This window comes from Calonectris borealis, chromosome 2 (assembly GCF_964195595.1).
Source record: "Calonectris borealis chromosome 2, bCalBor7.hap1.2, whole genome shotgun sequence".
In the NCBI taxonomy this organism is placed as follows: domain Eukaryota; kingdom Metazoa; phylum Chordata; class Aves; order Procellariiformes; family Procellariidae; genus Calonectris; species Calonectris borealis.
The window spans coordinates 18,788,650-18,805,850 of NC_134313.1; the positions used below are offsets into that span (position 1 = coordinate 18,788,650).

General features: G+C 36.8%; 1 protein-coding gene across 3 annotated transcripts in view; it reads left to right on the forward strand.

Annotated features, from left to right (window-relative positions):
* Positions 1 to 17,201, forward strand: part of CSMD3 (CUB and Sushi multiple domains 3) — a 796,263-nt gene that overhangs the window by 662,382 nt on the left and 116,680 nt on the right. For all 3 annotated transcript variants that reach the window (XM_075141259.1, XM_075141260.1, XM_075141261.1), the window contains 4 exons: positions 4,323 to 4,532; positions 8,307 to 8,495; positions 12,043 to 12,220; positions 15,753 to 15,898. In XM_075141259.1, the coding sequence (XP_074997360.1) occupies positions 4,323 to 4,532; positions 8,307 to 8,495; positions 12,043 to 12,220; positions 15,753 to 15,898 (723 nt within the window). The remainder of the gene's footprint in view (positions 1 to 4,322; positions 4,533 to 8,306; positions 8,496 to 12,042; positions 12,221 to 15,752; positions 15,899 to 17,201) is intronic.

Here is a 17,201-nt window from a genome sequence, read left to right on the forward strand (position 1 = left end):
ATACTGTCTAGAATCTTCAGATCCCATGCAGATCCCTGCTATTTTTGCAGTTCATGTACAGGAAAACTAAATGCTTCTTAGTTAGAAGAAAACTAAAACTGCACAGATTGAAATGTGCTTGACTTTTTTGACAATTTCTAAATAGGATATGATTAAAACAATTGAAAATTAAAATAAAATTTCATTGTAAAAATGAAAAAAATGACATTTGAAAAAGTGATGGCTAAAACTGGTTTTAGTGGTGCTGTGGTTCTAGTCCAGTGGAGGCACATACTAACTCTTCTGAGTAGTAAATAGAAAAACTCTAAAACACCATCACTGGAACCTTCTATAGGCTTTCACTTGTCTAAGTATTTCTAACAAGATTTTTTCCTGGTTAGAAGTTACGGATCATAAGCTTTTCCACTTTGTTTTAGCTAATGGTGTAATCTAAACCGATGACACTGTTGATTTCAATCAATTTACAAGGTTACTGTATACAATTTCTTGCTATTCTTTCTGAGATTTATGGTTAGATTTTATATATATATTTTATATATATAATAAATATATTTTCATATAAATATATGAAATACTCATTCAAGATGGTGTGTCTAAACCGCAAAAAGCCATAGAAAAAAACAGTCTAACAAACAGAAATCTGAGACAAGCAGAGGCAGGTGCTACAGGCTAAGCAAAGGATTGATACTTTGGAAGATTCATATGGTTCAGGAACTTGTAGTGAAAGACAGTAGAGTACATAGAGAAGAATGATGGGCAAAAATATATTAGAGCTGGTTTTGTATTGAACAAAGTGGGTGAAAGAGAAAAAAACTGTCAGTGAGATAGCATGAGTTAGCAGTTATTAATGACAGCTTAAACTTTGGAGACGTGTTTGGTTCACAGGATCAAATAAAAGGCCAAACCTACAAATACCATGGATAGAGAAAGAGCAGAGTTTGGATACAACTAGATTCTCTGTGTAGGAAATATTTGGAAGGCTGGCAAAGTCAAAGAATGACACTTATAAGCAGAAGTTTTCTTACCACATACAGACTATCTTCAGATAAAGAGAGACAGAAATGATCGAGGTAACAGTAATTTAATTATGTGCCAACATTTTTCCTGTAGTATATAAAATGTTACATGCTTCAGAAAACCATTCATAAACTTTACATGGTATCTGGGGAGAAAGCTCTAAAAGACAGTGACAAACACTATTTAGCTATTACAGTTTAGGAGTTACAAAATTATTCATGACTTTTCAATAATTAATCTGACATTATGTCTTTTCCTTTCAATTTTATATGAAATCATGTTGATTGTCTTTGCCAGAAACACCAGTGGGACTCAATCATCTTCTTAATGAAAGTACTCCATTATCATTCCATAGTTGCACTAACTCCAGACAAAATACAAATTCTACTTTGTTGTAACTTATATAGAAATACATATAAACAGGAAAATGTTTAAAGACCCCTATAACTACTCAGCTGCTGAGCATTTTCTTCTTGTCCTGCCGCATAATCATTGTAATACATCACCTAGTCAGGAGAGGTAACTTGCTAATGGATAGTAAACTACCTTCCTGTTCCTTACTGAATCAAATAATCAGAAATTTCTGTTGGCAAGATCATCATGTGGCACAGCGTGTGTATGAGAATTAAATATTTGAACTGCATGTTTAGTGGGAGAGGTACTGATGAATGATGGTTAGATAGTATAATTTACATTTTTTTTGACTCATAAATAATATATATGTTAAGTAACGTAGGGAATGTGGCCACCTCCTCCAGCCACTCCAGCCCAAGGACCCTCCTGCCCAGCCACTGGAGCCCAGCCTGGTGCCCAGGGTTGCAAGGTCTCTGCCCAGGCTGAGGGACATGGCTGCCACTTTCCCGTTTGCAGATTCAAACAGTAATGAAGCTGAGCACAAACACACACACACAGAGGACACTAACATGGCTGGTGACACAGACTGCTACAGAAAAGATGCTGCCTTCAACAGCACCTACATACAGGACTCACATAAAACACAAGGACAGGCAGCCAAGTCCCCTCTTCTTCTTGGGCTGGTAGAGACAGAAGGTCACTAGTGCAGGCACACACACACAACACTCTCTAGGTTCAAAAGCACACACACATTTGTAGATCCCTTGAGTGTCCATCCAGCACCCCTGTCTGGATCTTGGGCCCCCTTACCTGCTTCACAGGTCCCTTACTCGCTGACTGGTCCAGCTTCAGCTTAGTGCTCGCTCAGATGCACAGTGTTCACATACAAGTCCCCTGGACTTTCTGCCTGCCTGATATCCTGGCCTAGACCCAAGGCCTCCCTACTCACTGGTTAGTCCAGTTTGAAGTTTGTTAGCAGACGGCACATGTGCACCCCCAACCACCGGGATTGGGGGAGATATAGACACTTGCCCTCTCAGCAGCCAGCACCAGGCACATGGGCTGTGACCCATGGTCCCACTCCAGCTGCCACCGTTGAGCTCCTTACTCACCTCACTCACACTGGTCTCCCCAGTAATTGGTTTTGAGAACACACTGTTCCAGCCCCAGTGGCTGGAAGTTAAAGACCCTCACGCTCACTTCAGGCCAGGGGCACCAATACCCCTGCTCTGGCTCCAGTAGCTGGCACCCAGTCCACTCACACTGGTCCCCCCATTAGCTGGCATTCTAGGCACAAGGTCTGTAGAATCATAGAATCACTTTGGGTTGGAAGGGATGTTTAAAGGCCATCTAGTCCAACCCCCCTGCAATGAGCAGGGACATCTTCAACTAGATCAGGTTGCTCAGTAGCTACTCGCTCCAGTAGCTGACACCACAGGCTGCAGGGCACACACACCCCTGGTCTGATTCCAGTAGCTGGCACCAATTTTCACCCCCTCCCCGCACTCAGAGATCTCACCAGTAACTGGCACCGAGACCCCCACACTCGCTCCAGTAGCTAGCACCACAGGCCAGGGGCACCCACACCCCTGGTCTGACTCCAGCAGCTGGCACCAAATTCCACTCACAGGTATGGGTCTCACCAGGAGCTGGCACTTAGTCCTTGCAGCACACATACATACAGGATAGAGAGTGAGATTACACAGACAGAAAGCTGCGAAAACATTTAATAAGAAGATATGAGATGATAGGACAGACTGGTGATCAGGTTCAGGCTCAGCCAGACAAATGTACTGACCTGGCCCATTCTACACACAACCAGCCCCTTGTATGCGCTTTTCTGCCTACCCCTATCTTTGTTCCTCCCTGCTCCCCTTTCTCTTGCGCGTCCCCTCAGGGGTTTGTATAGGTCTATCAATTCCTGCACCCCTCCCAGTATGGGGTCCTCCTGGTTTAAAATCTTATCAGTTGCAAAGTCCAGGTTGATCTTCCGGGAAGTTATGCTTGTAGTTTCTTGACAGCCCATCAATTAGTGTGACTGGCAAGGTTTGTTTCTTGTCATTGGCTCCATGTTTGCTTTGTTAGGTCTGTGTCTTTTTATATTTTGGTTTCTGGTTTCCCCCTTTTCTGTTGCTTTCCCAGTTGATAAAGTCCCTGATCAGATAACCTCGCTGGAATAAACATTCTCACACTCTCACTCGACCTCATCAATTAGTGTGATTGACCAGGTTTGGTTCTCATCATTGCCTTCCTCAGGTTTGTGTCCCTGTATGTTCTTGTTTATGGCTTCCTCCTTTTCTTATTTTCCCTTGCTTCATTGAAAAATGTCCTTGACCAGGTACCCTTAAAGGAGCAGACACTCTCCTTCCCCATACCTTTACAATATATATAATCCATATTTTATGCATAATTTTTACTTTGCCTCATTATTTTTCATATATATATATTTTAATATATGTAAGATGAGAGAGATCAGTTTGTATACAACTGAAATGCATCTATCTCTGGGGTAGAATTCTGTCAATGTTTTTTTCTAGGTGTGGCACACAAAGCATTTTTTCTTTTAATAGAACTGGAGACTATTTTATGCAATTGCAAACAGGAAAGATTTAACTAAATTGAATATATTCAATGTTCAGAACTGAAATTTGCCCTAAATGCACGAAAAACAAACTTTGTCAAAAAGTTGCTTATAAATAACCTACAGTTCAATGCCTTAGATCATGTTAGTATTTCAGTGTTAGCATTTCTTACCTTACCATCCTCTCAGAATTGGTAATGCACGAGGAGAAAGAATGCTTCAAACTGAATTCCATGGACTGCATCTGGGAGTGTAACACATGCATTTCCACTGGTTACATTATTTTCTGATATTATCAGTGTAAAATGTACATTATTTTCCCTCCTGGTATTGATACTGGTGGCTTTTATTTACTGATGAATTTTTTCAGGTGTCCATTTGCAATTTGTGAATTTCTCAACGGAGACCATACATGATTACTTAGAAGTTAGGAGTGGATCTACAGAAACTAGTACTGTTATTGGGAGACTAAGTGGCCCTCAGCTACCAGCCTCTCTGTTCAGCACAACTCATGAAACCAGCTTATACTTTCACAGCGATTATTCACAGAACAAACAAGGATTTCATATTGTATATCAAGGTGAGAATTGACATTCTTATGTGAGAACAAGGTGGCTGTTGAATGTTATTTCTTTTTTTGGCATTCCTAAAAGACAAACATGACATAAAAGATTTTGTGGGTTTCAAACCACAAGGTATTATGCATCAAGATCAAACAGAGGAATGCAGAAAATTAAGATGAAAAAGGAAAAATATTGCATATTCTTTTTAAAAAGCAATTCAAATGTAGGCAAACAGATAATTTCCCATATCTGAATTTGGTTGGCATATTATTTTACATTGCATGGCTTTACAAAGTAAGCATTTCTATTGTTCAATCTTCATAAGCATATGTGAATCTCAATTTTGTGTTTTGGGTTCTGGAAGGGGAAGATCTAAATATTGTTTTAGAGTACTGGATCCATGTAGGCTAGTACCGAATAGTCAGAAATCTCAAAATCTATTTTATTTCGTGGTTGGCAATATCACTGGAAGGTTCTGGTTCTGTTGTACCCAAATAGGTCATGCTGAGATGGTGAAGATCATAATTCTATTTATATAATTGCAGATTCATTTAAAAGGGATTAGATCACCACTGTTCACAAAAAAAGGTCAAATGTATATTTTAAACTCTACCTGTTTTCATGATATGAATAACGTCAAAGGATGATTTAAAGAGTTTTTACTTTAGAGCAGTTTCCTATTACTCTTTCAATAGTAACGAGTCCAAATTGACTTGAACTCCATGTAACGTTCTGGAAGTGAGCCACTGTAAAAAGTATTAGCTTTTTAAGAAAAAGTCATTTTATGGCTTAAATTGCCTGGTAAGATTTTATTCACTTCTTATTTGGAATATGATACAATTTATAGGAGTAAGGGAATTTTAAAATCTACTGCTACGAGGGCAGTAAAAGACTTAAGAGCGTATACTATTACTGCTATTAATAGTAACAGTAATCATTTTGGAGATGCTGTTATTTGTCAAAGAATTAAAAAAAACAGTTCCTGTCTGTGGTTTTAACCACATAAGAGAGAACTGTTTCTTTCAAACATGTACAATCTGTGATCTTCTGATTTTGCAGATTTTGCATAGCGTTTTTGTTCTCAGTTCTGTAATAAGTCAGTTTTTCAAAGCTTCTTGGAAAAGATCACCAAGATGTGTGAAAGAGGTTTTTTTCAAATCTTACTCGTTTGCTATAAAATCTTTGATATTCATAACTCATTATAGAGACTTTTAATTCTGAGAAAAACAAGTAAAATTATAGGCAGGTTTATTTCTCCTCTTCCTTAAACATAAGAATGTAAAAACAGAAAACCCCTATCGGATCAGAAAAAAACTCCATCTAGCTCAGTATGGTATTTCCAAAGGGCAAAAAGAAATGCTACTTAGCAGCACAGAAGCCTAACTAGTTTCTTTTGTACTCTCACAGCATCCACAGTTGTAAGAATCTTAATTCTATTACTGTGGGATTTGATGGCATTTTCACATTCAGCCTTTCCACTGTCTTCATGATTTTTGTGAACTTCAGTCATATCGCCCCCAATCTTTTTCCCAAGCAACCATGTTTAGCCATGTGCTCAGTAATGTTTTTCATTATTATAGGCTGTATCATATTACCAGATATATAATTCAGACTCACTGATCTGTGATTTCAAGGATCTCCTCTGAAGATAGATGTGATTTACATTGGGAAATCACCACTCCTCTAGATCAGATTTTGAAATGATATGGTATAATACGTATCTTGGTTCAGCAGCTCTTCTGGGTGAAAGCCATCTTTGCCTTACCTATTGAGTGTAGTACCTTTGTATTTACTTTAAATTGATCTAGTGCCTTAGACCTGTGTAATACAAGCACTGTTTGGGAATCTCTACACCATCTTCAGCAGTAAAGACAGATACAAAGAATTTATTGAGTTTTTCTCTCTGTGGCATCTTAATCCATAAAAGTCCCTTTTTTCTCATTTGTCATTAATTGTCCCGCCAGTTCCCTAGTGACTTCTTGCTTCTGTTGTTGTTAAATAATTTTTTATGATCAGTTGAGACATCTTCTGCAAGACATTTTTCAAATTATTTTTGCTCTCTTTATTTTCTATTTAAATTTCACCTGCTATGTTTTATGACCTTTTGGAAAGGCAGACTTTCATTATTTAAATGCCAACCTTTTCCCTATTGTAGCTTCTTTAACTTTCCTACTGAGTCACACAGGCATTTTTCTGAACCACTGTAGCGTTTTTTTATTCTGAATTGTAAAACATGTTTTACCTGGTCTTTAAAGTAGTGTCAATTAGCAGATGCCGATCTGCATTACCTCATTTTTGTATAATTTCCTCTCCAGAAAATTGAATATCCCTGTGCTGGGTTTATTTGACTTGCTACCTCCCAGTACAATCAAACCACATTATGACTGCTATTATGGAGCAACTCTTCCATGAATACTTCTCGAACTAAGGCTTGAGCATCAAGCTGGCTCAAATCTGAAATAACATCTTTTCTTGTGGGCTTTCAAACTGCTTGTTCTAGGGAACAATTATTTCCTGCATTCAAAATTTTATTTCTTCAAGTCATCCTAGTGAGGTGGATATTTGGGTACTCCATTACTACTACTTGTATTTTTGTAGCTTCTCTAATTTTACTTAACATTTCTTGTTCACTATCATTTTCCTGTTTAGACGTTTGTAAAAGCAACTCAGTGCTACACTTATATTTCTGGAGTTCTAGTTTCCACCTGTGAGTATTCTATAGTGCTTCTGTTTTTCTGGTAATATTTTTCTTCTACGACACTTAATATAATTTCTAAACACCAGCGCTGCTTTCGCTCCTGGAAGTCTCTTCCCTCTCAGTCTTGGAAAGGTGGTCACCTGGCAACACTGCAGCCTGCTGCTCTACGCCATGCCTTTCACTTCAGGGCTTTTCCTTGGTTCAAGCATTCCAGATCCCACCTCCTGTGTTTTAGGCTCCTATATTGGTGTTAAAGGGCTTCTTAGTTTGTCTGTTGTTCTGTTCCTTAATACTGTACACATCGCTCAACATACAGTGTAGGCTACCTGATTTGCTTTTCCTATTTATTGTAATTCTGCTGTTTGTCATTCTCCTGCACATTTTTAGAGCTGTATTGGCTGTTAGCTTCAATCCTGTCATGGCATCACATCAGTTTTCTGTACCTGCTAGTTTTTTCCCATGCTTCTAGTTTAGATACTCTTCTACAGCCTTTTTAATTTTCATTGTCAGCAGCTTGGATCCATTTTGATTAGGGTGTACTTAAGGGTGCACTTGGAAGCAATTTGTAGTCTTAAAGAGCAAGATCTTTTTGAAGATCTAAGTGGAGAAAACACAAAGTCTAAATTATTTTCTACTCTTTTCTTCTTTAGTGCAGTACTCCTGTTCTTACTAAAATTAAAAGATAAAACTAAAAGATAAAATTAAAAGACTAGTCTCATTTTTGCCTTCATGGACTTTGTTCCAAAAACCTGTAGGGTAGGGTGTTGGGTATTTGTTTGTTTACACACACACACACACAATTAAAGTGTAAAGAACACAAGATCATTTAAACTTTCATTGTAGTATAAGTTTTCCTTATGAGGTTTGGATTTGGAAATTAATTTTTATGCATAGTTCCAGAATTGCTGTGGGAATGTTTCACTGTGCTTCTTCTGGTGTAGGACCAATGATTTTGATTGTCACCGTGATGGAACTTAAGACATATGGGATGTCCATGATTTTTAAATTTTATTCTACTGAAAAGCTTTTATTTTTGAACTAATAGGAATTTGTATTTTACTTCCCCCATTATTATTATTTATTTATTTCATAGCATATCAGCTACAAAGCTGTCCTGACCCTCGACCATTTCGTAATGGTTTTGTTATTGGGAATGACTTTACTGTGGGACAAACTATTTCATTTGAGTGTTTTCCTGGCTACACATTAATTGGAAATTCAGCTCTGACTTGTCTTCATGGCATCAGCCGTAACTGGAATCATCCTCTCCCCAGATGTGAAGGTATGTTCTGGGTGACCTATGAACTCTTTGTTATTTGTAAGTCTTCCTAAGGACAGTTAACTGAAATAATTTCAGCTTTTCAATTTATAGACACCTGTATTTTTATATTGTGATCTTTGCAGAGGAAGTATTCAATCTTGCACGTGAAAATTTTTGCAGAGAAGCCGAAATGTTTCATGGAAATATGAAATCTCTGAAAACTTATCTGAGATAAAAAGTTTATTTTTGGAAGGTTAGGCTTAAAGTCTGGAGTGCGGAGACCTGTGCTGCTTTTTAATCTAGGTGGTGCTACAGAATAAAAGCTCTGCACTGAATCAAGAAAAAAGGATTCAAAAATTGAATTTCCCAACTCTGGCCACTTATGTTCTGCTTTATCAGTTAGAAAGAAATGTCAAAGATGGCATAAAGTGCAGTTGTCAGTCAATGTTGTGTGAAGTCCTTTCTACATATATTTTTTTGTGAATGGGATTTTTTTTTAAATTGTATTTTTTAACCTTTTATTTTTAACCTATTTATTTTTTTACACTGATATGCTTGCAGCAGGTAAGCAGGTTCAAGGAACTGTGGCTTGCACATAGCTACAATTTTAAGGAGACAGAATGAATGTATATGATGATTCTGTAGAGGTGTTTATCTTATCCCTAGCTATGCTGAGAGGAACCTATACCTAAGCAGCAGGACAAAGAAGGTCAGTCGTCCAGTGTCATCAAACTCTGAAACAGACAAGGATGGATGTTTTGGTAACACAGAAATCTTTTTGAGAAATATCTGTGCACCAGAAAATTTATTTGTGGAACTGAGGACTGAATTTTCTTCCATATGAAATAATTACTTTCCTCTGGAACCTCCAGGTTTGTCACAATTGTGGCAACATTCAGACAGCAATGTTAGGTATCTGGAAAAACATAGACACAGTGAAGATACTTCATATTCAAAACTGTCATCCCCAAATCCTACGCTTCTGGAACGACAAGATCCAAACACATTTAGCAATGAAGTTATTGACTGTAAAGTTCTCTATATGCCTAAACATAGGTTTCCACAAAGATGAGATCTGTACAAGGTGTTGAGTGCCCACTTTCATATGTCATAAAGACCCTCTACAGTTTTAGGAGGGGTATTCAGGAGCTGAGTTAAAGGCCTAACTTCCCTCTGTATTGAATGGTAAAAGCTCAGCATTATGAATGGAATCCTCAACACTGAGCAACTGAAGAGGAATGCCTGGAAAAAAAAAAAAAGAAAAAAAAAAAGAAAATAATAAGCTGCCTTCTTTTCTGGATTGTTGCATTGTATTCTGAATTATCTACGTAAATTTAGGTACTTAAATTAGAAGCCTTGTTACTCAAAATCCCTTCTGGAGTCAGTGAGCCACAGACATTTCTGGTGGATGTGAATTCAAAAGGAGAAGCCTTATCATACAAAAGAGAGATGACACCTACACTGTCTGTCTTTTGAAAGGGGAAGAAGTTAATTCATCACAATTAAGTTTCAACTCCCATTTTCTGGATCCTGAGGGAATAGTAATGGTTCATGTCTTAACTGCTAAACAGCTTAGATTTTCCCTATTACTTAGTTCTAGCTGTATTTTCTGTGCCTCAGAATCAAGACAAATAATTTATTGAATGGAGTGGTTCTGTTTCTTTCCATTATCTGACTGGAACGAAGAATTTAATTAGTAAATTCTAAGATGCCCAAAGTATGTTGCTGTTCTGAGTATCACTTTTGATAAAGTTCCTGAACAGTGGCTGGAAGTTCTTTGTTTCTACTTAATGTGATATGAAAAGATGCAGATAAAAAAATCAACCTAATTGATAATGGAGATCTAACATGTGTGCTGTGCTGCATGATTACAGACTGCCAATATTACATAGCTCCCACAGAAATTTCTTAAATTATATGGGGTTTTGTGCAAATATTTGCTGTGGTATTTTTAGTAAAGAATTTTTGACATTTTTATATGCTACTGATGTTTTTGAGTTTTTTCTTTTTTTCTTTATTGTTGAAGGAAAAAGATAATTAGGTATCTTCTAGTTGTACTTGGTTTGATTTGAGATAAAGACCTTGTGTTCAAAAGCATTAAAATGAAATGGGCTTTTTTGTATATGCCTGGTGCCAGAAATGTACAGTATGTTTTTAACTTGTGTTTGCTTTAATAACTTTATTGTAAGGCAGCATATGCTAAGGCTTGTTTAATGCCTCAGACTTCTTGAAGCAGACAATCTGAATAAAGCATCATTAAACTGTTTAAACAGTTTTGTTCTCTTCCCCTTGCACCCTCATGCACCTAAAATCCCTCTAACCTGTGTTCAGCACAATCTAACACTCTCTGACCCTTCTTAATTCGTCTCCTTCACTTTCATCCTTTTGGAATCTGTTCCCTCTCTTTTTCCAAGAAATCTCATTGCCTTACAGTCATCAGCCCATGTCTTCACTCCTCTAAGACCCTGCTGCAAAATAAATTCTGTCTGCACTGCTCAAAAACCCTTGAGATTTTGAAGCTAAAAGCTGAAGAAAAGCAGTATACCAGCTGTTGAGTCTGAATAGAGGAGGTGTGACTATGAAAGTCTCCTTACTCTAGAGTTCAGCACCAAAGTGTAGCTTTACCTAAATACAAACAATGCGTAATTCCTATGTCAAACCTATATTTCCAACAACCTGTTCTCTGGTTAGAGGTTCTTAAGCATATTTTAGGGACTCTGGGTTGCCATTCCATGCCCATTTGGGGTGGAATGGGGAGGAATGTATGCAAAGTAAAGCAAATTATACTGTTTTAGATTTTGCTTACTTTTCCAGAACTAGGCTTCTATAACATAATTTCTCTTCTGTAATAATAAGGTGGTGTCATATTCAACATGCATCTGAAAACTCTGTGGAGAAAATCATATAGTTTGGACTAATAGTTTTCCTGAAGTGCATAGTTATGAAAGTCCAAAAGCTGTATGATCAGTCTTGCATTGTATGATGTCTAAAATTAGTGCACTTCAACAAGAATTACAGAAAGGACTCTTACTTTGTCTACCAGAATTTATCTCAGGAAATGCAAAATTGCTATTCATACTGTTGCACACAATATTTTCATTTCCAAATTCCTCTCTAATTTTCCCCCATCCATCCTTCATCAACTTAGAATATCTCTTCTCTCACCTGATAATTTTGGTTGGCTACCTTGTTTAGACAATAAATGAAAGCAATTAATGTGTTTTGCTGCTAATTTGTAGCTGGTGTTTACACAAAGCTGTAACAAAGTGGTTTTCAATTGTGCAGGGAATAATTTAACCCAATGTCTAAATATTACTTTAGTTCCATTTCTATTACTATTTATGACATCATAATTACTTTTTTTTCCTTTAGATTTGACCAATAATGTAAAAATAGACTTCTGACTCTTTGCAAAAAGCTCAGTAAAATCTGTTTTCTATACACAGCAAAGGTTTTACATAATCTAGTTATAGTGTACCAAATGTGTTTAAAAGTATGGCTTTTACATCATCTAAGAAGAATGCAAGAAGCATCTAGTATTTTTTAAAAACAAATGTCTTTTTTATAGCCCTCTGTGGTGGAAATATAACTGCAATGAATGGCACCATATACTCTCCAGGATACCCTGATGAGTATCCAAACTTTCAAGACTGTTTCTGGCTTGTGAGAGTACCACCTGGGAATGGAATCTACATCAATTTCACAGTTCTCCAAACAGAGCCAATATATGATTTCATAACTGTCTGGTAAGAAAACACTTTTGACATTTATTTAATCTTCATGTGACACTATGCAAGAAAGTATGAATTAAAAACAGTATATTCGTGATTTCTCCCTTGACACTGGTGTCCTGTCTAGGGGAAATGAGTGATTTGCACTAATCCATGTTTTCCAACGTACCGTTCTCTCTAGATAGCACTGGATATGAAGTTTCATAGTCCTTGTCTTAAGAATTAAAAAACAATAATATTGTGCTTCAGTTCTCAATGAAGAAAAGTGTTCAGAGGTATGCTATTGCAGCTTATCAACAACCAAGAGAAGTAATACTTAAGAAAAGAGTGATAATAAGCAGTTGCAGCTGTGTGTATTACAATATTTTAGCGTGGTAATACAAGAAACTACAGCAACACTTTCTTCATATCTTCCAAGTTGGCTTCTTTTAAACTGTTATGAGTATATAAAAGGAGATACTTTTATTTGTATTTGGCTATGACAAAAAGAGTTGAGCTAACGATAGCTGTAAACAGATTATATTCTCTATATACCTAAATCCATGTCTAGCATGAATTTTTTCAGATAACGAAGCCCCCATTTTTCTTAGTTGCAAAGTTGGTAAAGGCAGGAGACTGTAACCAAGTGTAACAGCTCCTATAACAATCTTGAAACTGTTACCAGTGAGTCTCCTAGACGTTTCAACAGTGGCTAAAACCATTTGGATGTTTGCCTAAAACAATAATCCAGTGATTATTGAATCTGCAGATTGAAAATCTGCAGGTTGAGAGAGTAGTCTTGTAGTCTGAGTAATGCAAAATAATGAGAGGCAATTTGGAATATTAATTATTCATTTTATGTTTCTGTTGCGCAGAAATCTAATTTGGATTCATGTAAATTCATATAAATCAGGATTTCATTCCTACTTTCCTAAACATTAAACAGTTCTCTATACGTTTTTGTGGCCATTTCTGTAGGTCCTGGTTTTTTTTCATCTTGTGTACTACAGATTGTCTTGTTCTGCATCCCAGATGCTTGATTGCTTTGCCTTAAAGCCTAACCAAAATTTGATCAGAATACGTACCCAGACTATTGCCCTGATAAAACTTAGATAATTTTGAATCCCTTTAACTCTTCACCACTTGTTTTGTTTATCAAATATAGGCTGACCTTCAGAATCTTTCCTGAATTAAATTATACTTTTGAGCATACAGACATCTTTTCTCTATTTCATCCCACACAATCTAGAACACTACTCTCCACTTCTAGTGCTTCTTCCGTTTGGCTTTTCCTTTCTACGAAGTGATTTCATGTGCTTTCAGTTGTACTCCTGGCTATGTTACAAACTTAGTTCTTACAGTGCCGTGGTTTAACCTGTCAGGCAGCCAAATACCACGCAGCCTCTTGCACACTCTCCCCCCCGCCAGTGGGACGGGGAGAGAATCGGAAGGGTAAGATTGAGAAAAACTCGTGGGTTGAGGTAAAGACAGTTTAATAAAACAGAAAAGGGAAAATAAAAATAATAATGATAGAATATACAAAATGAGTGATGCTCAATGCAATTGCTCACCACCCGCGCTGACCGATAACCAAGTTGCAATCGCTACTTCCTGGATCACGCCTCCCATTCATATACTGAGCATGACGTCACATGATATGGAATACCCTGTTGGCCAGCTGGGCTAGCTGTCCCGGCTATGCTCCCTCCCAGCCTCTTGTGCACTTGGCAGAGCATGGGAGTTGTTCTTGACTAGGAGGGTACTTAGCAAAACTGAAAACATCAGTGTGTTATCAACATTCTTCTCATGCTAAATCCAAAACACAGCACTGGGAAGAAATTTAACTCTATCCCAGCCAAAACCAGGACATACAGTAAAAGTAATTATATATACAGGACATACAGTAAAAGTAATTGTATATACCATGACAAAGGTAAAACCTCAGTTTTATTTCATTATGTGTTCTTTGCTGATTTTTTAAAAAATGTTTTATATGCTATTTAGATTAACAACACTTATAGGAGAATGTTCTGAAATTAAAGCACCTATTTATATATCATATGTATATATCGTGCATATTGTTACTCATGTATGATTTATATACCTGTATAAGCTGTATTATATACATGATGACTACATAATTAAATAGCTTATGCCACTTCTGGGATATTATTTATTCACAGAACTGATGAGAAATTTTGATAACCATTTCCAATGGAAAAAAAATGCTTTATTCAGAATTCAAATGCTTCTTCAAATCATACTATTTCCCTGATAAAACAGAAGGGGAGGGGGTAATGTGAGAGAATTTGGACAAATGTATTACTGCAAAATTTTCAAAACAAAAGATATCCATAGTTTTATTTTGAAATTATTTTCAGTTAAAATATCTTATGCTGATAAAAATTAGAAAATTTAAACTTTTAATGTTCATCAATTCTGATGAAGGAATTGAGTACAAAAATTTAATACCCTTGCATCATGATTTTGTCCTCTGTATAGTTCCACTATTTTTTAGTACTAACTTTGATTTAATTTTTATATTGAAATGAGTATTTCATTTTCCATAAGGTGGCAGGGATCTTTCCAGCAGTACATGTATTGTCTAAATCATAATAAATAGTACAAAATAATATTGATCAATGTATGTGAACAAGGATTTAAGAAATTAGTCAACTGCATGTCATACTTAGTTTTGGTTAAAACTACCAACATTTATATGAGTGTTTACCTGAGCCAAAGAGACACAACCATTTAGGTAAAATGCATGGCACATCCCTCTCAGTGAGAAATTGATTTAGAAAATTCTAAACTAGTCATAAAAACAAACTTTATATGAATTCTTATATGTCCATATGTGCTATAAATTATAAATGATAGCATTACAACATTTAATTGTGGAGGGGAAAAAGCTAGGTTAAAAAATTCTGACATTAGAGAATTTCTAAAAGTAGCATCCTTAAAATAGTCATTATAAATAAAATCTGCATTTATAAATGCTCACATGCAGGTTTCAAGTGGAACCTTGTCTTCAGTAAAGTATAAGCATTTTGTTTTTATCTTTAGTGAAGGCAATATTCACTCGTTGTCTTTTAAAAATTAAATAGTATTCATCTCTTAATTTTCCTAGAAATGACCAAATTCAAAAGACTGGGGGAGATGAGCAATATTAAGTTTATTTATTTTCTGATAGCCACATTTGAAAGCATAGATACGTAAACGTGAGCAGAGTTTGTGGCAGGAAGATGAAGTACGATCATAAATTCAATCGTTTTGAGCTTGCTGCAATTTTTATTTAAAAATAAGGATATTGCTTCCAAAAGGTGGTTGAATGGAGCATCTTGCTTTCCAATAAATTTTGATGGTCTTCTAAGCTACTACCCGCTATACTCCAATGCACATATAGAATTTCAAAAGGCTTTCAGCCCTTAATGTCTGTTTTATCTGATTTTAGATGACTCATGCATTTTAGAGTAATCTAGAGAAATTTTACTATATTATATTAAAATTTGGAGAAATAAAATTATTTGTTTGGGAAAAAAAATCTTTTTGTATCTGTTTTTCTTAGGGATGGACCAGACCAAACTTCTCCTCAAATTGGACAATTTAGTGGCAACACTGCGTTAGAATCAGTCTATAGCACTTCCAATCAGATTCTGATCAAGTTCCACAGTGACTTTACTACCAGTGGCTTCTTTGTACTTAGTTACCATGGTAAGTGTGATAAATTGCACTTCTTTACTGTCTGTACTGATTACTGCAGGAAGAAAACTCATGAAAAAAATAATTTAATTACTTTTTCTAAGAAGAGTTGCTATTATTAATTCCACTGACCGTAGGGTAATGCAAGCATATGAATGTCCGGATCCAATATTGGGGGAGGTTTTGATATGACCCCAAGAGCAAGATTAAGACACAAACGAGGTCAAATGCCGCATATCCTAAACAACTTTTATTATCAAAAGTAAAAATTAGTAACAATAGGATAGATCAGAACAAAGATAGAAATCAAGCAAGCATTCGGGATAGAGTTGCAAGAATAGTCACCACCATGGATCCACGGCGTCCTGGGGGTCCAAGTCTTTTGGTGCTTCAGCGGTGGGCGACACGCTCCGGGGTCGGCGGTGGGCGACATGCTCCGGAGTCGGCGGTGGGCGACATGCTCCGGGGTCGGCGGTGGGCGACATGCGCCGGGCTAGTCTTGGAAGTTCCTTTTATTCCTGTTCAAGGGCTATAGTCTCCATGGCAATGGCATGTTGCTACATTCCTGTGCTCAGCTGAGTCTTGCACACAGCGCAGCCCCTGCAAACCAGAGGCCTCCTTGGCCTTGCAGCCACTCTTACTGTATTCAGAGCAAGTGTTCTACAGTTCAGTCTTTCACAGGTGTTCAGAGGATTCTTTGCTTAGATAAGCAATCTTTGAGACAAATGTTCTACAGTTCAGTCTCTCACAATGAAAGACTAATATGAATGATGAAAACAAGCTATTTTCTTGACCAGATATTAAATTTACTAGTAGTCAAGCAAAAAAAGAATGCACTGTGAAGATACCCGAGCAAAGAAGGTAGCATCAAGACCCTGCAGTTCAAGGTGCTCATCTTCTCACTGCTTACAATGCTTCTAAAATTCCTTTGTAATCTAAATGTTTCTGGGAGTCATTAAATTTCTCGTAAATACTTGAATATTTTGCAGAAAGTACTGTTGTTCTAGAGATTTCAGTCATAGTGAACTATACTGTATATTTAACATTAAACTGCCCTTGAATTAACTACTGACTGAATGAAAAATGCATAAGTGTTCATACACCAAATTCTACCTCTTTTGTAGTCTTTCAAACCTTCTGTGGCCAAGTGTTCTCTTGCATTCCTATCACTACAAGGAAACAGACTCAGAAGCAAGAGTGTTTTTAGGTGCTCTGTGAATGCCTGTTGGATTGACTATTCCAGGAAACTTGGCCAGACTACAGTTTGTTTTCTGGATCCTGATCAGATTTTGGGATTAGAAAGCTTTCTTTTTGA